Source organism: Bos javanicus, chromosome 4 (assembly GCF_032452875.1).
Source record: "Bos javanicus breed banteng chromosome 4, ARS-OSU_banteng_1.0, whole genome shotgun sequence".
Classification (NCBI taxonomy): domain Eukaryota; kingdom Metazoa; phylum Chordata; class Mammalia; order Artiodactyla; family Bovidae; genus Bos; species Bos javanicus.
In genome coordinates, this window is record NC_083871.1 from 41,538,152 (window position 1) to 41,563,004 (window position 24,853).

Consider the following 24,853-nt stretch of genomic DNA (forward strand, 5'->3'; position numbering starts at 1 on the left):
AAGAGAGCAGATTTCAATTCAATAAAAACACTTCTTAACAACCAAAGCTGCCTAAAAAACAAAAAATGGAGGGAGAGTGAGAGACTTCAATTTTAAGCAAAGGCTACATGATTATTTATCGTGATCTAGCAGACAGAATTTATGAATCAGATGAAGAGTTTAAACAGAAATCATCAGAAAGTCCTTTACATTAATAGAGGCTAAATAATACGCTCAAGGAGTGTTAAAAAATTGTGACACCTTCAAATTTTTGGCTGCAGGGAAAGTATCAATATATTGATGTCATGATGGATATACACATGGAAATCCTTTGTTTCAATGGTTTTGAATAATTATTTTCATTAATAGTATTAGTTGACAATACTGAATACCATATACAATGAGAAATGCTCCTATATTTAATCTACCACATTTCTATAGCATACAATCACTCCTATAAATTTAAACAACTATACAGCTTTTATCAAAGTTAGTGTACTCAACAGGAAATACTGAGAACATTAGTGAAGTCACCTCTCCACGGCTCCTGGTGCTAATCCGAGACATTAAAGAATTGCTTTGATTAAAAAATAAACATAAAACTTCTTTTTTCTCTAAAAACAGAACTATAACTAAAGTAAAAATGACTGAGACAAGGAAATGGGGGTGTGCTAAAAATAAAATAATCTAATTTTAAATTGCAGATGGCAAAACTTGACTAAATTGCAGTAAGCGTGAGCTTCATTATGTCAAAAAAAGAAATTACAATATATTACACAAATATAACATGTGTTTATTAATCTTATAAATGTATGTGTTTTAAAATATCAAATCAATAAAAAAATATTTAAGTGTTCTTTGTATGGACAATAGGACCTATTGTCAAAAGACAGTTAAATATGTAATGAATGATACATGAATTGAGTAAAGCAGAAACATACTGTGCTGGAGGGACATAATATATTTCAAATTAAGGTAAGTATCACTTTCCACATATATAAATCATTATTTCTCAGAATCAAAAACAATGTAACTTCATCTTAGTTCTCAAATATAAACCAGACTACTACTATAAATAATTCAAATACTGATCTGGGAAAATAACAAGTAGAAATAACTAGAAACATTTTGAAAAAGAATACTGGCGACAGAGGGCTGAAATTATCAGATATTAAAAGTCTACAATATGTAGAACATCTGGTATAAAGATCAATGGGGGTGGGGAGCCCCAAATCTGAACTTATATGGTAAAGGTGGAAAGATAAATCAGGAAAGAATGCAATTACTTAAAAAACACTTGTGAATACTTAGATAGCCATCTGAAGAGGAAAAAAAAATAGTGTAGATCCTTATTCCACGCATACAGCAAAGTTTCAGAGGGATTTGAGGATCTAGCATAGAAACAATGCTGAAATTCACTCCCTAAAAAAACTCTTAAAATATCATAAATATTCAGTAAATCTTTGGTTGAGAAGACTATCTAAATTTAAACATAATGGAATAAATAATAGGGGATTTTTTTTAATGAAAACCTAAGATGAAAGGCAGTAAGCCAAATGTGAGAGAAGTATGAATTAGTGCACAAAGAGTTACTATATATGTACATTTGTTGTTGTTTACTGGCTAAGTTGTGTCCATTCTTTTGTGACCCCATGGACTGTAGCCCACCAGGCCCCTCTGTTCATGGGATCTCCCAGGCAAGAATACTGGAGTAAGTTGCCATTTCCTTCTCCATGGAACCTTTCAGATCCAGGGTCTGAACCCACATCTCCTGCTTGGCAAGGGCAGAGTCTTTACCAATGAGCCACCTGGGAAGCCCATATACATACAAACAAGCAAAGAGATTAATTAAAACACCAAGACTCTAATCAATAAATGAATACAGGATAAAATAGGTGACAAATGTAGAGAAAAAGAGTCAATGAAGACATGGAAAAATGCATAGTTGTATTAAAAAATTGAAAATGTAAATTGGAGTAAGACTTAAATTAGCCAATATTTTTAAAATTTAAGACTGCAAGATTTTGGCTACTGAGACTGCTAAGAAACAGCACTACTGCTAGGAAAGTACATTGATACAGCCTTTCTCAGAAGCAATCTGGCAAATTTGGCAGACAGATATAATTTAACTAACTAATGAAATAAATTTAAAAATCAGAGGAAGAGGAAAGTGGCCATAGGGCAGGAGCCCACTCCAGTATTCTTGTTGCAAAACCCCAGGGACAGAGAAGCCTGGCGGGCTGCTGTCTACGGGGTTGCACAGAGTTGGACACGACTGAAGCGACTTAGCAGCAGCACCAGCAGCGCAGGAGCAAACTGAGGTTTGGGGGAGAAAGGGAGCTTAAGTCCATTCAAGGCAAGGTTTTCTGTTCCTTACAGCCCAGCTTACTCTAAGGAAGTACTTCTCAAGCTTTCTTGGATGAAAGATCAGCCCTGTGTTTTACCTTCTTTTGTTTCTAAACTTTTAATACTAATACTATTGGAAATTAATGAAATGACATAATACATTTTTATTAACTATGAGTTAACATATAAATTACTATGTCAATTGCTGCAAGTCTGTCTAATTACTTCCCCTACCTCTGTGCTCACCTGTGTACATGCTTGTGTGCAGTGCCTAAGACATGTTTACAGGCCCTGATTCAAGGCTTCCTTAACTGCACATTATTAAAAACAAAATAATCTAATTTATCAGTATTGTCACCCACAGATTAACTACACTTATTATGAGAGTTCTGAAAGTATATTAGGCACAAAATTTGATTGTTCTATGCCAGCCTTGAAAACAATTTTGCTTCCTCTCATTTTAAATAACTAATATGTAATCTGCTTTGCAAATTCACTAGCTGCCAAATATGAAGCAAACCACAGCAAATGAGTCACCATCTCTTAAAATTTAAAATACATTTTGTCATCAGTTCTCACTCACTCAGTTACCTGACATATTAAAATATAATTCCAGTTAAGATACTGATAGGCTTTTTCGTTTGTTTCGTTTCAATAGGGATGTGGGGAATTACAATGATTCCTGAGTCATATGGAAGAGAAATGGATAGTAGCCTTGATATATTGGTTAAAAAATAGTGGAATGGATGCACTCACCCTAGCAGATACCAATGTCCTATAAATCAAGGGAAACTAAATGTTACTCTGACAAAAATTATAATAGTAGTATAGTCATTATAAATGACAGTAGCAGCAATAAACACGTATTGAAATCTCTTACGAGCAAGGCATGTGGTAAAGTCTTGTCATTATTCCTTACAACCCTAAAAGGTAGATGTTATTATTATTTCCATCTTATGATGAAAATAAGTGACTGAGCTGGGGAAAAAAGAATACATCGGTAAGAAAAAGAACTGGAGTCTAAAAACACTCAGTATAAATGCTAAGGGTAGCATTTTCAAGTCACTCAGGAATGGAGTACTTAAACATGGTTTGTAAGGCAAGAGATGATCAAATTATAAAACATACTTAGATTCCACCTAGCAGGAGACACAAATAACGTTTCCAGGTAAACGGACATGTTATTCTAGAAAAAGATATGTTTTTAAAAATAATTTTAAGATGAAGAACATCTAAAGGTACAAAACTCAGAAGTCAGAATTGACTGAAGAAAACAAGGACTTCTAACGTAAGAAAAATACTGTTTTAAAACAATAAAAGAAATATCCTGGATAAAACTATTTGCAAAGCATAAAGAAGTAACATCCCTAATATTCTAAGAGACTCAATGTGAAAAAGGACAAGGTATTAAACAGAACTGAGTAAAGACTACTAAGATGCGTCCAAATACTAAGTTCAATACTAAGAAGAGATACAAAAAGAAAGATTCTCAACCTCAGTAAAAATCAAGAAAATAAAAGCTAGTAAAGAAAAAAAGAGTAATTTTTCACTAAGATATTAGCAAATTCGGGACAATCCCTGGTGGTCAGTCCAGTGGCTAAGATTCCTTGGCTCCTAAAGCAGGGGGCTTGCGTTTGATCCCTAGTCAGGGAGCTAGATCCCACATGCTACAACTAACAACCCAGTAAAGCCAAATAAACTTACCAAAAGAGGTATTAAATAATTCAATGTTGACGTATCTAAGTTAATGAGACTGAGTTCACACTGATGCACAGTTGCTACAAGAGATTATTCAGTTTTTTTTTCCCCAAAAACAGAAAAAACGATAGTACCTTCACACTTAAGTATCTGGTTATCCTTCAACTTAAGGCTGACTTCCAAGAATTGATACCTTAGAAAAAGAAATATATTCAGCCTTTCACTATACAGTTTCTTCTTTCTAGAATGCTTTTTTCCCTTCTTTAGGTCTAGAAAACTCTTAACACATGCTCCAATTATCAAGCTCAAAGTCCAAGCCGTCTTTAATTCGTCTGTGTATTCCTGAGTACAACTTCCAGAGCCTCATAGTATTTTAAAATTTGCATAGAGGCAAGGCTGCAAAGACACGGAGTAGACCAATCAAAACCAATGGGACAGCCTGAAGACATTTGTGTGCAAGAGTAACAATGGCTAACATTAGCAGAGGTAACAGTCAGAAGGAAGGAAGAAAATAAGTTACTAGGATACAGCTAGAGAGTCTAGAAAGAGTGGGTGAAACTAGCAACGATGAAACAAAACTGACCACTGCAGGCCTCCATGTAGATTCCAAAGCATCAGCTGCTAAGTTGCTAAGTCACCTCAGTCATGTCCGACTCTGTGCGACCCCATAGACGACAGCTCACCAGGCTCCCCTGTCTCTGAGATTCTTCAGGCAAGAACACTGGAGTGGGTTGCCATTTCCTTCTCCAATGCATGAAAGTGAAAAGTGAAAGGGAAGTCGCTCAGTAGTGTCCGACTCCTAGCGACCCCATGAACTACAGCCCACCAGGCTCCTCCGTCCATGGGATTTGCCAGGCAAGAGTACTGGAGTGGGGTGCAATTACCTTCTCCACCAAAGCATCAGAAAACCAGTTAAAAAAAAAAAAAACAAAAAAAAACCTTGTGTGAGGGAGCAGTTATTCCCAGTCAGTCCTGAAACAAAGTCTCTGAAAGTTGCTCAGTTCAGTTCAGTTGCTCAGTTGTGTCGGACTCTTCGAGACCCAATGAATTGCAGCACGCCAGGCCTCCCTGTCCATCACCAACTCCCGGAGTTCACTCAGACTCACGTCCGTCGAGTCAGTGATGCCATCCAGCCATCTCATCCTCTGTCGTCCCCTTCTCCTCCCACCCCCAATCCCTTCCAGGATCAGAGTCTTTTCCAATGAGTCAACTCTTCACATGAGGTGGCCAAAGGACTGGAGTTTCAGCTTTAGCATCATTCCCTCCAAAGAAATCCCAGGGCTGATCTCCTTTAGAATGGACTGGTTGGATGTCCTTGCAGTCCAAGGGACTCTCAAGAGTCTTCTCCAACACCACAGTTCAAAAGCATCAATTCTTCGGCGCTCAGCCTTCTTCACAGTCCAACGCTCACATCCATACATGACCACAGGAAAAACCACAGCCTTGACTAGACGGACCTTTGCCATCCCATGGACTATATATATAGTCCATTGAATCGTCCAGGCCAGAATACTGGAGTGGGTAGCCCTTCCCGGATCTTCCCAACCCAGGGATCGAACCCAGGTCTCCCGCACTACAGGCCGATTTTTTTTATCAGCTGAGTCACCAGGGAAGCCCAATCAGTCCTGAAATTAAGCCCAAATCTGCCCCCAAAGGACAGAAAATGAAAATATTTCTTGAGAAAAATATGAAAATAAAAAGACCTCATAAAAAAGCAGCTTGCATTGACCCTTCATTACCTCACACAATGGAGGCTACAAAACCTTTCTCTTTAATAATCGCATGTAAGATCTGAATGCATAATACTGTACACGTGAATTGGAATTAATGTAAAGTACAATTTATTCAATTCCTTATCTTAGGGTAGCTCTCTTGGTTATGACTAAGAGCTCAAAAACATTTCCTGAATGAATAACGATAAATGAATAAGTTACAGCCTGAATGGATAGGAGATAAGGCAAAAATTGTCTGGATATGATCAGATGCTGTTTCAGAAAAGATAAGTTAGAAGAATGCTATGAATTATTATTAAAAATGATCTTGAAGTCTTTGAAAATATTCTTTAAAAAGAAAAGTTTAGTAAATTAATATGCCTCACAGCTTATAAAGAAATTTTAGTGACTTATTATACAAAATAAACAAATTTTTACAGATTTCCCCAATATATGTTTTCTAATGCAGCTTTCATTCATTTTTTTTCCTATTAAGTACAAATTGAGCCTGTATATAAAATTAAAAACCTGGCAGACCTAAGAAGACTAAAAGTTATGGTCTCTAAACAGAAAAGTCTTTATAGTATTATTAGGGAGATAACACACATATTGAACACATAAAAATAAAAGGAACTATATAAAAGGGGGTAGTAGTAATAACAGTAGTAATAATATACATCTACTTTGTACCAAAATATTAAAAACTAATCTAGAGACTCACTTAAAGGTTTCTGGAAACATCAAGTTTTACCATGTTATTTTAAAAAAAGAATCAGTGAAGAATAAACCATACACACATAAAAAAAAACTTGAAACAGATTAAGCAAGCAACCCAGGACTGGGGAGAAAAGAGGAAAACATAATATATGGGCCAGGCTGGGGCTGTTTCCAATCAAACTGCAAACAAGTTCCATACCGGGTCACATAAGGAAGCACAGGCCCACTGCCTTGTCACCACCGTGTGGCAATCTTCCCTATCACGTGACGTCCTGGGTTCCAGTTCCTTTACTGCTAAAACAAAGGGGTGGAACTAGCCTGTCTCCTAAGGTCCTTGTCCTTCTAGCTCTGAAATTCTGAAAGATGTTTTCTAATAGCAAGTATTTTCTGATTCCAAAGATAAGCAAACTTTATACTTGTTTTCATCATCTGAGACCAGACTGCTTTGTAGTCTGGGCATGAACACAAATATTTAGATCATTTCAGCATTCCAAATCATATAAACAAATTCTGAAGAATGCCAGTGTAGGCAGTTTACTGAACTCGGTAGTAACTACTCAAAACCATGATGGAGATTCAGAGGTAGTCAGTATACTATGTTATATAGAAAACATGGTAATGGTTACTGAGCGGTCCAAACCATCTGATGGATAAGGAAAGCATTCTGGCTCTAATGGGAAGATTATGCAAATCTGTGTATTCTTACCCTACTCACTTCTAAAGCTTCTGACCCACTTCACTCACTACTATTCTTCTGGTGCTGAGACAGTTGATAAATACAGTATGGTGTTATCATGTAAGGTTTTTTTTTTTTAATTTTTTTTTTTTAAACTCTTCTGGTCTGCTCCAAGGACTTCAGTAACTTACCGCCCGGGCTGAGTCACCGAAGTCAATCTTCAATCTCCCCATGGCCCTAATGATAGCGATAATTGACTGGATGGTGTTACTGTAGACCACTGCTTTGTACTGCTTACATTCCTCTTCTGAATAACCAGCTTCATGGATAATTCTAAGGAGACAAAGGAAAAAAAGAATACTTACTTCCTTTGAGGGAATGGTACACTTAAACAACATCAAAAAAAAAAATTATGTTTTAAATCTACTTACTTCATTTGCTTCACAATTGTACTTTTCCCAGATTCACCAGCACCTAAAAAATGTGAAATAAAATAATTAAGGGATTTCTAATTTTATCACATGTATATCCAACTCCCAAACACACACATTCTTTCTCACAGTTGAATTTTTTTTTAACATTTTTTTTAAATTGGAGTATAGTGCAAACTGGGAGAAGGCAATGGCAACCCACTCCAGTACTCTTGCCTGGAAAATCCCATGGATGGAAAGGCCTGGTGGGCTGCAGTCCATGGGGTCACTAGGAGTCCGACACAACTGAGCGACTTCACTTTCACTTTTCACTTTCCTGCATTGGAGAAGGAAATGGCAACCCACTCCAGTGTTCTTGCCTGGAGAATCCCAAGGACGGGGGAGCCTGGTGGGCTGCCGTCTATGGGGTCGCACAGAGTTGGACACGACTGAAGCAACTTAGCAGCAGCAGCAGCATAGTGCAAACTACTGCACAATTGCACTCATCTCACACGCTAGTAAAGTAATGCTCAAAATCTCCAAGCCAGGCTTCAGCAATACGTGAACCATGAACTTCCAGATGTTCAAGCTGGTTTTAGAAAAGGCAGAGGAACCAGAGATCAAATTGCCAACATCCGCTGGATCATCAAAAAGGCAAGAAGTTCCAGAAAAACATCTATTTCTGCTTTATTGACTATGCCAAAGCCTTTGACTGTGTGGATCACAATAAACTGTGGAAAATTCTGAAAGAGATGGGAATACCAAACCACCTGACCTGCCTCTTGAGAAACCTGTATGCAGGTCAGGAAGCAACAGTTAGAACTTAACATGGAACAACAGACTGGTTTCAAATAGGAAAAGGAGTCCGTCAAGGCTGTATATTGTCACCCTGTTTATTTAACTTATATGCAGAGTACATCATGAGAAACGCTGGGCTGGAGGAAGCACAAGCTGGAATCAAGATTGCCGGGAGAAATATCAATAACCTCAAATATGCAGATGACACCACCCTTATGGCAGAAAGTGAAGAGGAACAAAAAAGCCTCTTGATGAAAGTGAAAGAGGAGAGTGAAAAAGTTGGCTTAAAGCTCAACATTCAGAAAACGAAGATCATGGCATCTGGTCCCATCACTTCATGGGAAATAGATGGGGAAACAGTGGAAAGTGTCAGACTTTGTTTTTTTGAGCTCCAAAATCACTGCAGATGGTGATTGCAGCCATGAAATTAAAAGATGCTTACTCCTTGGAAGGAAAGTTATGACCAACCTGCTGCTGCTGCTAAGTCACTTGAGTCGTGTTCGACTCTGTGCAACCCCATAGACGGCAGCCCCCCAGGCTCCCCCATCCCTGGGATTCTCCAGGCAAGAAAACTGGAGTGGGTTGCCATTTCCTTCTCCAATGCAGGAAAGTGAAAAGTGAAAGTGAAGTCACTCGGTCGTACCCAACCCTTAGCGACCCCATGGACTGCAGCTTTCCAGGCTCCTCTGTCCATGGGATTTTCCAGGCAAGAAATTGGGGTGCCATTGCCTTCTCTGATGACCAACCTAGATAGCATATTAAAAAGCAGAGAGATTGCTTTGCCAACAAAAGTCCATCTTCTCAAGGCTATGGTTTTTCCGGTGGTCATGTATGGATGTGAGAGTTTGACTGAAGAAAGCTAAGTGCCGAAGAACTGATGCTTTTGAACTGTGGTGCTGGAGAAGACTCTTTCGAGTCCCTTGGACTGCAAGGAGATCCAACCAATCCATCCTAAAGGAGATCAGTCCTGGGTGTTCTTTGAAAGGAATGATGCTAAACCTGAAACTCCAGTACTCTGGCCACCTCATGTGAAGAGCTGACTCACTGGAAAAGACCCTGATGCTGGGAGGGATTGAGGGCAGGAGGAGAAGGGGACGACAGAGGATGAGATGGCTGGATGGCATCACCGACTCGATGCACATGAGTCTGGGTGAACTCCGGGAGTTGGTGATGGACAGGGAGGCCTGGCGTGCTACGATTCACGGGGTCGCAAAGAGTTGGACACGACTGAACGACTGAAATGAACTGATCTGATAGTTCAATTTACCTTGCTGTATTACTTTCTGCTATACAGCAAAGTAAATCAGTTATACACACACATATATGAAAAATGTACTTTCCCATATAGGATCATTGCACAGTATTGAGTATAGTTTCCTGTGCTATATAGTAGGCCCTTATCAGTTATCAATTATATATATAGTAGTGTGTGTGTGTGTGTGTATATATATATATATATATCAATCCCAGTCTACCCCCTTTTACCCTGGTAACCATTTTTTTTTAACATCTGTGACTAAATTTTATATCAAAATGATCTTTACTGGTTTCCAAAATACCAAAAATTTCTTAAAAATAAGTCCAAATATTTATTACATCATAATACTTAAAACTCAACTGAAAAAAAATGCTTTCATCATTGTTTTTATGTATTCCCTAAAGCACTTAAAAAAACTTCTTCTTCTATGACTTATACTGAAGCAGTATAAATTAATTTTACTCAAGATTTTGCCCCTCATTGGAAGACATTTAACTGTTTGGCCAATTATCATAATTTTAACCTTTGCCTCTTGTGAAACAGATAGCCAGCAGTACCAAGAAACCATGAAAATTATTTTTAAATATTACGTTAAAATAACAATGTCTCATGCATTATATATAGTCGACCACCATTATTAAACAAGCAACATAGGGCCAACACACTTTGCCAGCAGTGAGGATGCAAAGGTATGCAGAAAGAACTATCTCCGCCCATGTTTTTCTATATTCCCTATCACCCGAGTCATAAACCCAGTCTCAAAACTATCCCTTTAAAAAAAAAAAACAACTCTCCCTGACCCTCTATACTCATGCACGATCTCACCATTTGAGTATCTAGAATTATGCCATTACAACATGAAAATATTAATCACAAAATGGCCCTTTACAAAACTAGAGCCCTCTACATACTGAGAACATGTGAGCATAGCACACAGAACAAGGAAGGTGTGAGAGCTTCATGCTGTCTTCAGCCAGAGCTACACGTCATGGAGCTGTCACTCCTGTTAGAGAGACGGGGCTCAGGATTTTCATTATCTGGGCCTCATATTCCCATTTTCCCAGGGCCATTTCTACAGTACTTTATGCTCCAGTATCACTGAACTTACAGTTCCCAGAACGCCTACTGCTGATGACGCCACAAGTCTTCAAACATACTGTTTCTCCTGCCGAGTGTAATTTGCTCTGTTTCTCGTGCCACACCAGTGATGCTGTATCAACCATCAAACCCACCTCCTTCATCAGCCTTTCCCAACCCACTCCCACTGTGATCCCTGCTGCCTGTCCCTTTGCACATTTTCCACTTGAAAGCTCAGCAGCTAACCTGTGCTAGACACACCATCAACCAGAAATGCACGTGAATTGATTTAAGCTATCTGTGATGGATCTGGTAGATGGCAAACTTCTGGGCCTCATTCCCTTGCCCTTCCCCCTCAGCCACATGCACACAACCAGATCATCAGAGCATCTGAGAATAAGTCACAGTTAAATGGCCTATTTGGAAATCTGGGGGAAAAAAACTGCTTACATTTTATTTGTGATTTGATATTCAAGAAATTTCTCCAAGATAGCTGCATATTAAATAGAAAAGCAGGCACTGAATAAACAATGAGGGCACTATTCGTTTACAGACAGCCTTTGAATCTTAGAGGGCATCTGCCAATACAAACAACTCCAAGATAAACAACCCATTATTTATTAATCAGCAACAGCATACTGGGCCTATGAAAAGCACAATTGTAGGCATCATGGCTCACACATTTCTCCAACTCAGGCGAGGTCTGCCCAAGTCACACACCATCAACAGTTTTCAGCAGAGCTATCTCCAAGGGACCTCTGAGCTTCCAGGGCCCTGCACGTTGACTCAGCAGCAGGCATGCTGTGGTGACACCCCCATTCTGTTAGTGAAACAACTCAGAGGCTCAGAGAAAGGCTTATATGACACAAGTCCATGAGGTCTGAGAACCACACAAGGTGAAAAAATCAGAAACAGTCAGAATAAGATGAAACAGTAAAGAACAGAAAAGTTACTAGCTAAACTATGTGTGTAGGGATGAAAATTTTAAAACCTTAATGAGAAAAAAGCAAGTTTTCCTAATGTTAGATATTATTTTTACACTCAAATTCACTTCCCACGTCATCAATTGTTGTATGAGCAATAGAGAATTTAGTCAATGGTTTGCGGTTCAAAAAAATCCTGAAACATGTTTAACATTTAAGAGTGAGCGGTGGCAGTGTTATTGGTTGAATGTTTAACTGATTGTTTTGCTAGATACAAGGTACCCTCTGTGGAATAGATATCCCAGAGGCAGAAACACGTGGGGGCGGGGGATCTTTCAAAATTTAAAGATTTGTGTAATTAGTTTTCAATTCTTAGTTCCACACAGACTCTTAATAGGAAACTTAGAAATGCTGCCTTGTTACGGTTCCAAAATTCTAAACACTGCTATTCTTTCCATACAGCATATAGGAGACTAGCTCTCTATAAATCTCAGCACAGGCTTGTTTGAGAGATGGACAAGAAGCAATTGTTTATATATTAAAAAAACAAACAAAACAAAAACAAACCTCAGAGCTCATGGAGGCAGGATAAAGGAGAAAAGGGTAAATTTTCCTAGCAGGACTCAGCTCGGCAGCTATCACTTTTCAATTCAATCCATAGGTGAGATTAAGAGTGAGAGAAGAAACAAGGAATATGTAGCACCAATCGTCAGGAGAGCGCCTAGTCACAGACCCCTGCAGTCACAAACTGACCCAGCCAAGGTGACTAGGTGGCCTCTGAAGTAACTCTCGACAAGCTGGTCGGTGTGAAATGAGAGACTTCAGGACAGTGGGCAAGAATGTGTGCAACGTGGCCACAGGAACCATAAGGCCACTGAAGGGGATCCCCCAGGCCCCTCTTTAAAGAGGAAGTGGCAGATGGAAAACTGCAAGTCTGCGAGCAAACACTGCGCCCAGCAGTTGCGTGAAGTGGAGCTCGGCATGTGATAACACACCACACAGATGATGGGAGAAAAAGGGCACGCCACCACAGTGACGCGGACAGGGACTCACCTGCGGGCTCGGCCACAAGTGCACGCCTGCTCATTAACAGCACATCAAGTGCTGACAAGGAGAGGCAGGAGGAGGGGAAAGGCTAAAATCATATAAAAGATTCTAAGTCCATGAATAGAATTATGTAAGTTACAGCTATAAAAATGATAAGCAAATAGTGCCTACTCCCGACGTTTGTTGAGGGGCTGTCTAGGGAAACTCGGAATCTTAACTGTAGTGAAGTGTAAAAGAAAAAAGACCTCCAACTTCAGAACACAAACTTGTCTTTTTCCCAATATTCTTTGTCCAGGACATCCCTGGTGCCTGAGTGGTAAAGAACTGCCTGTCCATGAAAAGATGCGGGTTCTGTCCCTGGGTTGGGAAGATCCCCTGGAGAAGGAAATGGCAAGCCACTCCATATTTTTACCCAGGAAATCCCATGGACAGAGGATCCTGACAGGCTACAGTCCCTGGGATCGCAAAAGAAGCGGACACACTTAGCAACTAACCAACAGTTCTTTGTCCGATTCTCTGCTTAGGTGCACATTTATACAAGTTACCAGTTTCAGGTACCCAACATCACAGGCTGTTCAGCATGAAAATAGTGATTTACCAAGGTCATCTTATGCTGAGCTCCTGACAAACTCAGTTCAGTTCAGTAGCTCAGTCATGTCCAACTCTTTGTGACCCCATGGACTGCAGCATGCCAGGCGTCCCTGTCCATCGCCAACTCCTGAAATTTACTCAAACTCATGTCCATTGAGTCGGTGATGCCATCCAACCATCTCATCCTCTGTCGTCACCTTCTCCTCCCGGCTTCAATCCTTCCCAGCACCAGGGTCTTTTCAAATGAGTCAGTTCTTGCATCACGTGGCCAAAGGACTGGAGTTTCAGCTTCAGAATCAGTCCTTCCAATGAATATTCAGGACTGATTTTCTTTAGGATGGACTGGTTGGTTCTCTTTGCAGTCCAAGGGACTCTCAAGAGTGTTCTTCAACACCATAGTTCAAAATCATCAATTCTTCGGCACTCAGCTTTCTTTATAGTCCAACTCTCACATCCATACATGACTATTGAAAAAACCATAGCTTTGACTAGACGGACCTATGTTGACAAAGTAATGTCTCTGCTTTTTAATATGCTATCTAGGTTGGTCATAACTTTTCTTCCAAGGAGCAAACATCTTTTAATTTCATGGCAGCAGTCACCATCTGCAGTGATATGGAGCCCAAAAAATAAAGTCTGTCACTGTTTCCATTGTTTCCCCATTTATTTGCCATGAAGTGATGGGACCAGATGCCATGACCTTAGTTTTCTGAATGTTGAGTTTTAAGCCAGCTTTTTCACTCTCCTTTTTCACTTTCATCAAGAGGCTCTTTAGTTCCTCTTCATTTTCTGCCACAAGGGTGGTGTCATTTGCATATCTTAGGTTATTGGTATTTCTCCCAGCAATCTTGATTCCAGGTTGTGCTTCATCCAGCCCAGTGTTTTTCATGATGTACTCTGCATATAAGTTAAATAAACAGGGTGACAATATACAGCCTTGACGTATTCCTTTTCCTATTTGGAACCAGTCTGTTGTTCCATGTCCAGTTCTAACTGCTGCTTCATGACCTGCGTACATATTTCTCAAGAGGCAGGTCGGGTGGTCTGGTATTCCCATCTCTTTCAGAATTTTCCACAATTTGGGGTCCACACAGTCAAAGGCTTTGGCATAGGCAAGAAAGCAGGAGTAGATGTTTTCCTGGAACTTTCTTGCCTTTTTGATGATCCAACGGATGTTGGCAATTTGATCTCTGGTTCCTCTACCTTTTCTAAATCCAGCTTGAACATCTGGAAGTTCACAGTTCATGTACTGTTGAAGCCTGGCTTGGAGAATTTTGAGCATTACTTTACTAGCGTGTGAGATGAGTGCAATTGGGCAGGTAGTTTGAGCATTCCTCAGCATTGCCTTTCTTTGGGATTGGAATGAAAACTGACCTTTTCCAGTCCTGTGGCCACTGCTGAGTTTTCCAAATTTGCTGGCATATTGAGCGCAACATTCTCACAGCATCATCTTTTATGATTTGAAATAGCTCAACTGGAATTCCATCACCTCCACTAGCTTTGTTCGTGGTGATGATGCTTCCTAAGGCCCACTTGACTTTGCATTCCAGAATGTCTAGCTGTAGGTCAGTGATCATACCATTGTGATTATCTGGGTAATGAAGATTTTTTTGGTATAGTTCTTTTGTGTATTTTTGCCACCTCTTAATATCTTCTGCTTCTGTTAGGTCCATACCATTTCTGTCCTTTATCGAGCCCATCTTTGCATGAAATGGTCCCTTGGTATCTATGATTTTCTTGAAGGGATCTCTAGTCTTTCCCTTTCTATTGTTTTGCTCTATTTCTTTGCACTGATCACTGAGGAAGGCTTTCTTATCTCCCCTTACTATTCTTATCTTTCCTTTTCTCCTTTGCCTTTTGCTTCTCTTCTATTTACAGCTATTTTTAAGGCCTCCTCAGACAACCATTTTGCCTTTCTGCTTTTCTTTTTCTTGGGGATGGTCTTAATTCCTGCCTCCTGTACAATGTTACAAACCTCCGTCCATAGTTCTTCAGGCACTCTGTCTATCAGATCTAATCCCCTGAATCTATTTGTCACTTCCACTGTATAATTGTAAGGCATTTGATTTAGGTCATACCTGAATGGGCTAGTGGTTTTCCCTACTTTCTTCAATTTCAGTCTGAATTTGGCAATAAGGAGTTCATGGCCTGTGCCACAGTCAGCTCCCAGTCTTGATTTGCTGACTGTATAGAGCTTCTCCATCTTTGGCTGCCAGGAATGTAATCAATCTGATTTCAGTATTGACCATCTGGTGACGTCCATGTGTAGTCTTGTCTTGTGTTGTTGGAAGACGGTGTTTGCTATGACCTGTGTGTCTCCTGGTAAAACTGTATTAGCCTCTGCCCTGCTTCATTCTGTATCCCAAGGCCAAATCTGCCTGTTACTCCAGGTATTTCTTGACTTCCTACTTTTGCATTCCACTCCCCTATAATGAAAAGGACATCTTTTTGGGGTATTAGTTGTAGAAGGTCTTGTAGGTTTTCATAAAACCGTTCAACTTCAGCTTCTTCAGTATTACTGGTCAAGGCATAGACTTGGATTACTGTGATACTGGTTTGCCTTGGAAATGAACAGAGATCATTCTGTTGTTTTTGAGATTGCATCCAAGTACTGCATTTTGGACTCTTTTGTTGACTATGATGACAATACTAATCCACTCAAAAAAAATCCCAATTAAACCATTTTATACTGAATAAGATGAAATAATAATTTAACCTGCAATAAAACCAAATTTACAAATGCATTTAAAGTCACTTCTGTTTAATCATAAAGCTACTGTAAGATGAATAAGATCAAGGTCCTTATTTTTAAGATAGAAGCAAATAAAGAGGATGCAAGGGCAAATATGCAAATCTAGACAATATATTAAAAAGCAGACATTACTTTGCCAACAAAGGTCCACACAGTTAAAGCTACGGTTTTTCCAGTAGTCATGTACGGATGTCAGAGGTGGACCATAAAGAAGACTGAGCGCTGAAGAACTGATGCTTTCAAACTGTCGTGTTGGAGAACACTCTTCACAGTCCCTTGGACTGCAAGGAGATCAAACCATTCAAACCTAAAGGAAATCAACCCAGTATATTCACTGGAAAGACTGATGCGGAAGTCAAACCAGTCAAACCTAAAGGAAATCAACCCAGTATATTCACTGGAAGGACTGATGCAGAAGCTAAAGCCCCAATACTTTGGCCACCTGATGCGAAGAACTGACTCACTGGAAAAGATCCTGATGCCTGGAAAGACTGAAGGAGAAGGGAGTGACAACGGATGAGATGGGTGGATGGCATCGTTGACTCAATGGACATGAGTTTGTGCAAACTCTGGGAGATCATGAAGGACAGGGAAGCCTGCCACACTTCAGTCCACAGGGTTGCAAAGAGGTGGACATGACTTAGCAACTGAACAACAGCAAAGGGTAAATATAAATTAAAGAGGCTTTAATTATCCCTGATGGGAGTAAAGAAAAATTTCTCTCCCTTCTTTTTAGGACATTTACTTAGAATAGTTTTACATGTAAGTAAAACTTTCCCCTCTCCTTGAAATGTATGTACAGTTGACCCTTGAACAACCTGGGTTTGAACTGAATGGGTTCACTTATACATGTTTTGTTTTGTTTTTTTCCAGTAAATTCACATAGTACTACACACAGACTGTCAGGTTGGTTGAATCTGTGGCAGGTCTTGGAACCAATCACCTGCAGATACCCAGGAACAACTGTATTCCCTTTGGAAAACTAAATAGACATTTTTGGTCAGCTTTTGAGGGAGAATGTCTTTCTCAAGGACCTGAGAATCATCTCTTTGAAAGGTAAACATCAGGGAGATAGCACCCCTAACTGCCCGTTTCTGCAGGTGGGCAGAAGTCTAACTTGGTTGAATATCTTGCTCCAAGTTGCAAAATTACCTCATCACAAGATAAGCTTGTTTCTCTTCTGGACAAGGCTAATTAGCTAAATGATGATTATTTCAATTACCCAGTAAAGTTATGATGAACTGTGTATTAAAAAAGGTGTTGTAAAGCCTGTCATTTAGGAACTAGTTGCTTATCTTGAAAACATATACGTAATAGGTTGTATCAGCTTGTCTACGTAAGTGGGTGAGATACCTTTCTGTCTCTGCAGTCTCTTAATGGAATGCCTGTGAAGCAATCCATTCAATTAAAAAAAGAAAAGTTTTCTTTCTCCACTACTGTTGTGAAGATGATTTCTGGGTTGAGAGAAGACTTTGTTTTTAATTATAAGTCCCCAACATAGGTAATAATCTAGAAACCTTTCTTATTTAGCTGTAAGCTGGACTTACATTTATATGAATACATACATTTTATGAGATTACCTGACATTCTGGGAAATAAAAATAGTGACTGTAAACATCAGAATCTATAGATTCCCCCCAAATGATCCTCTTCTCTAAATATTAATACCCCATAAAATCACTACCCAAGCCATTCATGACTGAAATAGGGATCACACTGTAACACTGAGCAAGAATGATTACACATGCAAGACTACCCTAGAAAGGGAGGACAAGAGAAAGGAGAATTGTGGGCAACACAGGAAACTTTTTCCTGGCAGCCTAGTCAGAGACACCACAAAGTAGCTAACTGAACTGAGGGATCAATGTTTCGGAGAGTCAAGTCTGCAGAGTCCAAGGTGAGGAAGGATAAAGGCCTGGTGCTGCAAGCAAACTCCTGAGAGTTTACAAGTTTTCTGCAAAAATTAATTCACCGTTTTGTTTTGTTTTTGTGTAACAAGAGTATTTTTAGAAATCCTGAGTCATTTGAATGCCTCTATATGGCTGAATTTCAGGATCTGTATTTGAGCTTGTGTTTATAGGTCCTAAGATACTCAAGCAAGTGCCAAACACTGTACCTTGCTTGAGAAGGTGTCTAAGCATGACTCTATCCGGTTTGGCTGTCAATCACTAGACCCCCTTATGCAAAGAAAGGACCACGTGTTTCCAGCAGGCTAATCACAGCTGTGTCTGAGGGTAAAACTCCCTATTCTTATAGATCTTTTACAAACCATCAAAAAAATCTTAGAAATATATGTAAATATATCCATATATGATATACATCAGATCAGATCAGTCACTCAGTCGTGTCTGACTCTTTGCGACCCCATGAATCGCAGCACGCCAGGCCCCCCTGTCATCACCAACTCCCGGAGTTCACCCAGACTCACATCCATCGAGTCAGTGATGCCATCCATCCATCTCATCCTCTGTCGTCCCCTTCTCCTCCTGCCCCCAATCCCTCCCAGCATCAGAGTCTTTTCCAATGAGTCAACTCTTCGCATGAGGTGGCCAAAGTACTGGAGTTTCAGCTTTAGCATCATTCCTTCCAAAGAAATCCCAGGGCTGATCTCCTTCAGAATGGACTGGTTGGATCTCCTTGCAGTCCAAGGGACTCTCAAGAGTCTTCTCCAACACCACAGTTCAAAACCATCAATTCTTTGGTGCTCAGCCTTCTTCACAGTCCAACTCTCACATCCATACATGACCACTGGAAAAACCATAGCCTTAACTAGACGAACCTTTGTTGGCAAAGTAATGTCTCTGCTTTTCAATATGCTCTCTAGGTTGGTCATAACTTTCCTTCCAAGGAGTAAGTGTCTTTTAATTTCATGGCTGAAATCACCAACTGCAGTGATTTTGGAGCCCAGAAAAATAAAGTCGGACACTGTTTCCACTGTTTCCCCATCTATTTCCCATGAAGTGATGGGACTGGATGCCATGATCTTCGTTTTCTGAATGTTGAGCTTTAAGCCAACTTTTTCACTCTCCTCTTTCACTTTCATCAAGAGGCTTTTTAGTTCCTCTTCACTTGCTGCCATAACGGTGGTGTCATCTGCATATCTGAGGTTATTGATACTTCTCCCAGCAATCTTGATTCCAGCTTGTGCTTCTTCCAGTCCAGGGTTTCTCATCATGTACTCTGCATATAAATTAAATAAGCAGGGTGACAATATACAGCTTTGACGTACTCCTTTTCCTATTTGGAACCAGTCTGTTGTTCCATGTCCAGTTCTAACTGTTGCTTCCTGACCTGACCTGACCACAATATATATTTACGATATACATAATATATACTAAAAGCTTAACAAAGAATCAGTTTGGATGCGGTGATTTTTTTTCCCCCTGCTCCAAGGAAGGAATGAGATCTAGGTGCCAGAGATCTTCCCTGGCCTTTTACGTTAAAGTTAAAGAAAGAAATCACAGGAAAGGAGAATTTGAAATCTGGTCCATAGAAGTCATTTCCGATGATCATATCATGGAAAACACTAGGAAAGAATGGGGTCAGAACAGAGGGAAGCAGCACTAAGAGAGAGCTAGGATGAGAAAAGCCTGAAGCATCCCTGAGCCTTTAGTCACATTTAGGGAATCACATTACAAATGACCATAGGAAGTGGGGCACTGCTGAGAGTTAAAGGGGGCAGAAGCACAAACCAGGATGACCTGGGAGAAGGAGAAAAGACACCACTCTAGTCAGAACTGAAGACAATTTCAACTCAATTTCCAAGCTATGAGTCAGTTATGAGTTTGTGTTCTGTCACAAGGACCTGAAAAGAGTTTTAGACTAACCCTGTGCCAAACAATATTACTTTAATTATCTTTAGCTAATGAGGGGAAAACAAAGGAGGTTAATGATGCATTTGCAGCAAGTAAAGGTCAAATGATAATTACTGGATCCTTTAAAAAAGAAAAGTTACAGAAGTTTAGAGAGAGCAAAGATGTGGGAAAATTAGTCATCATAGAGCCCATGTCGAAGAGGTATGCCTTAATCCAAGAGTCACACTGTAAGTGCAATTTACTGTGACTAATGTATCACTATTTGTCTGACTAAATTCATATTTACCTTTTAAATGTTCATATACACTTCATAAAACTGTTTGACTTTATAGTTCATAGAAGACCTGTAAAGCATGAGAACTTTGTTCCCAATGACAATTACACACATTTGTGAAAATGATTTGGTACCACACAGAAGGGGAAGGCTTCCTTTATTAGGGAGTCAGAGATCGCATTTTCTAAAACTCAAGTCTAAGTGCTCTCAGGTTTTTGCTTAGCTGTTTACTAGTAAGGACCATTGAGTAATATAATACACAAACTTGCAACTCTTCCTATGTTGCCATGCAACTCTCCATGGGTCTCCCTCACATTTCTGAACGCACATGAGCCTCTGTCCTCAAACATTTTTTCAAGGATGTTTATGTAGAGAACAGTCTTTGAAGTCAGAGATAAGGCTGTCCTCTGGAACCAAGAGCACGTCTCTTTGCTGTCCAGTATAATAAAGATAACATATCCTCTGGGATAAATTCCCAGGAACTGCACATTATGAAAAAAAATACTGAGGATCCCTAATTTCAAGGCTCCTCTATTGCAACATAACTCAGACTGTGTAGCCATGGCTCTCTTCCTGTTGCCTTAGGGAATCAGGGCTTGGTAAATTGCCATAATGGCAACTGCAATTGCTGCAATATAGTCATTTTTGTCTCTGAACCAAGACTCTTATGTCTTCTGCCAGTAACCATGAAGCTGAGGTGGGAATTTTCTGGTGGTCCAGTGGTTAGGGCTGCCATGAGCCTGTATTCTATCCTTGGTCAGGGAACTAAGATCCTACAAGCATCAAGGCTGGCCAAAAAACAAAGAAAAACAAAACTGGGGTAAGCTAATTAGTGTGTTAGTAGGGTAAAGTCTCAGGTACTGAATCATTCTGGACATGCTCTTTGCTTAATTTTTAGTTAATTCCCAAATTTCTGACAACTAAGGACACTTCTGACCATTATCTTTACACCTGTACTACTTATCTTTTTTTTCCTTTCCTCAAATGGCAGCTCAATCAGCTTTGTCCAATAAAGAGCTAGAACAGTGGTTCTAAAACTACAATCTAAAGACCAGCAGTATCAGCAACACTTAGGAAATATCCATTCTCTGCTTACAATAGCCGAGACATGGAAGCAACCTAAATGCCCACTGACAGGAACGTCCTGTGGTAGCCTGGGTGGGAGGGGAGTTTAGGAGAGAATGGATACTCCTGTTATGCACAGCTGAGTCCCTCTGCTGTCCACCTGAAACTATCACAACATTTTTAATCAGCTATGCTGCAATGTAAAATAAAAAGTTAAAAAAAAGAAAGAAGTATGCATTCTCAGGTCCCACCCAGAACTCAGTGATTCAAACTCTGGGAGTGGGGCCCAGGAATCTATGTTTTAACAACCTCTCCAAGTGATTCTAATACAAGCTAGGGACTGAGAACCAGTTAGGTAGAAAGGTCACCTCTTTTTTCTTGTGATCAGAGTCATTATAGTGATTAAGTTGCTGATCAGTTATAAAAAGCTTATTATTTTTATGAAATATTTCTATTTCCCTCCTCCTCCTATAAGTGAAACAAGTAATATTCTTTTACTTTTCTGCAAATTCTAGATTGTTATATCTATGTCTGCATTTAATGTGATACAATATATTACTTTGGTTAAGTGAAGAAAATCCATTTTCACATAATAATGAAGTTAGAAAATGAAAGAGCATTTTAATAACATTTGCAGATAACTGGATAGTTTTCATCGATTCTATAGCAAAATTTGAAAAGGGTAGCTTAAAGTTTGATTATAATGTATTTCTCTGGACTTTTTATACTTTGGTAGCTTAAAGTCCATTGGTCTATCTTGTACTTGGAATGGATCTTCTATGTCTGATGTGGAAATTAGTTCACTAACTTACAGAGAACTGAATGCTGACATATTTTCAATATTTTTTAAAAAAGCTTTTATGTTTATATTGCCTTTACTGTAATATTACACATAATTTCACCAGAAAAAGCTTTAGGTGAAATGGTATCAAGCTCCCAGTGGTAGGGACAAGGTTATAAAATTTCAATTTATTTATTTATTTATTTTTGTTTGAAAGCTCACATTTTATTATTGCCAACAAATACTGTTTGCTGTTTTCCTAGAAGTGAAAACTGACTAACTGCCAAATCCCAAGTCGGATTAACCATAATTTTTCTGTCTTTCAAGTGAAAATGGAATGGTATTCCAGGAAAACTGTATCTAGTTCAATTCACAATTCACCACACAACTGCTCTTTCTCAAGACACCACGTGCAACAGCAGTCTGGTCACACAGAATAGTAAAGAGGTATTTACTCAATGGTCAAGATTTAATAAAAATAATGTTTATGACTTCAACATTTTAAAATCACAAGTGCATAGTAGTGAAGAATACAATGACTGTTGGTACAACCCAGTGCTACTGACATGATTCAGCAGTTTGACCGATTATTACTTTGGTACCATCAGAGCAAATGACACAATAGAAAAGGCAAATAATATCTTAGTATTATGAAAATGGTCTCAGGGGCCTCCAGAGTCCACTGATCCCTCCTAAAACCACAGATTTAATGTCTTTCTCACCCGTTAGACTGTGAGCTATGAGGGAAGAGAGCACTTGGTTTTTGTCATCATGACATCCCTAATAACAGGAAAACATTTATTCACTGGCTGGATGACAGAAAGGGAGCGAGTAGAGAGAAGGGAAGAATACACAACATGAAGCAGCATAAGAGAATGTAACTGAATATTTATATGAACCATGGAAAGGGAGAACAGAATTCTGTTGGAAGACAAAATAAATGAATGGGAAGCCTGTGACTGACCATTAAAAACAGGTTCATAAAGGGAAAAAAAGCAGGTTCTCTTCTTCTATTACAATAAGAGTAGTGGCTGAGAGCACGGCAGCTAGAAACTATCTTGCTCATCCTTACTTGCTGCTGGGTGTAGCTATATCCCCACATTTCTCATCAAATCACTATGTATCTAAAAGGAAAATGCAGGCTTTGATTCTATCATTTAGGTTCCTACGTATAAGCCAGAAAATAGGCTTCCCTGTGGTCTTGTTCCAACTGGGTGAATTAAGACAATGTCCAAGGACAGTAGGGCAGTAAGAAGGCAGGAATGTGGGTGATGAATCGTCATGCGAGGCAGAGCACCCCAGCACTACTTAACCTTAAATCCCATTATATGAGAGAACTAAACACCTATCTTCTTTAGGCCATTTTCAGGTTAGGTTTCTCTGATTCTGAAACAGCCTTCTATACTAATTCTTAAAAGCTGTCTGCTGCTGCTGCTGCTGCTAAGTCACTTCAGTCGTGTCCAACTCTGTGCGACCCCATAGACAGCAGCCGACCAGGCTCCTCCATCCCTGGGACTCTCCAGGCAAGGACACAGGAGTGTGTTGCCATTTCCTTCCCCAATGTATGGAAGTGAAAATGAAGTGAAGTCACTCAGTTGTGTCCGACCTTTTGAGACCCCATGGACTGCAGCCTACCAGGCTGCTCCATCCATGGGATTTTCCAGGCAAGAATACTAGAGTGGGTTGCCACTGTCTTCTAAAAGCTGTCTAGGTGTAAATATATGAGCAAATAATGCCCACAAAAGTCCGTCTAGTCAAGGCTATGGTTTTTCCAGTGGTCATGTATGGATGTGAGAGTTGGACTGTGAAAAACTGATGCTTTTGAACTGTGGTGTTGAAGACTCTTGAGAGTCCCTTGGACTGCAAGGAGATCTAACCAGTCCATCCTGAAGGAGATCAGCCCTGGGGTTTCTTTGGAAGGAATGATGCTAAAGCTGAAACTCCAGTACTTTGGCCACCTCATGCGAAGAGTTGACTCACTGGAAAAGACTTGATGCTGGGAGGGATTGGGGGCAGGAGGAGAAGGGGACGACAGAGGATGAGATGGTTGGATGGCATCACTGACTCGATGGAGGTGAGTCTGAGTGAACTCCGGGAGTTGATGGACAGGGAGGCCTGGAGTGCTGCGATTCATGGGGTCACAAAGAACCGGACATGACTGAGCGGCTGAACTGACTGATATATATTAATATATAGATAAATAAAAAAAACTAAAAAGTCCCCAAATCTATAAATGTTTTAAAAAATTACCATCAGTTCAGTCAGTCAGTTGGTCAGTCATGTCTGACTCTTTGCAACTCCATGAATCACAGCATGACAGGCCTCCTGGTCCATCACCAACTCCCAGAGTTCACCCAAACTCATGTCCATCGAGTTGGTGATGCCATCCAGCCATCTCATCCTCTTTCGTCCCCTTCTCCTCCTGCCTCCAACCCCTCCCAGCATCAGAGTCTTTTCCAGTGAGTCAACTCTTCTCATGAGGTGGCCAAAGTACTGGAGTTTCAGCTTCAGCATCAGTCCCTCCAATGAACATCCAGGACTGGTCTCCTTTAGGATGGACTGGTTGGAGCTCCTTGCAGTCCAAGGGACTCTCAAGAGTCTTCTCTAGCACCACAGTTCAAAAGCATCAATTCTTCGGCGCTCAGTTTTCTTCACAGTCCAACTCTCACAGCCATACATGACCACAGGAAAAACCATAGCCTTGACTAGACGGACCTTTGTTGGCAAAGTAATGTCTCTGCTTTTGAATATGCTATCTAGGTTGGTCATAACTTTCCTTCCAAGGAGTAAGCGTCTTTTAATTTCATGGCTGCAGTCACCATCTGCAGTGATTTTGGAGCCCAGAAAAATAAAGTCTGACACTGTTTCCACTGTTGCCCCATCTATTTCCCATGAAGTGATGGGACCAGATGCCATGATCTTCGTTTTCTCAAT

The 24,853-nt window shown here is 39.9% G+C and overlaps 1 protein-coding gene across 2 annotated transcripts in view; it reads right to left on the minus strand.

Annotated features, from left to right (window-relative positions):
- GNAI1 (G protein subunit alpha i1) overlaps positions 1-24,853 on the minus strand; it is a 105,572-nt gene that overhangs the window by 27,075 nt on the left and 53,644 nt on the right. For both annotated transcript variants that reach the window (XM_061413831.1, XM_061413832.1), the window contains exons 3-4: positions 7,560-7,602; positions 7,320-7,461 (exon numbers count right to left, since the gene is read on the minus strand). In XM_061413831.1, the coding sequence (XP_061269815.1) occupies positions 7,320-7,461; positions 7,560-7,602 (185 nt within the window). The remainder of the gene's footprint in view (positions 1-7,319; positions 7,462-7,559; positions 7,603-24,853) is intronic.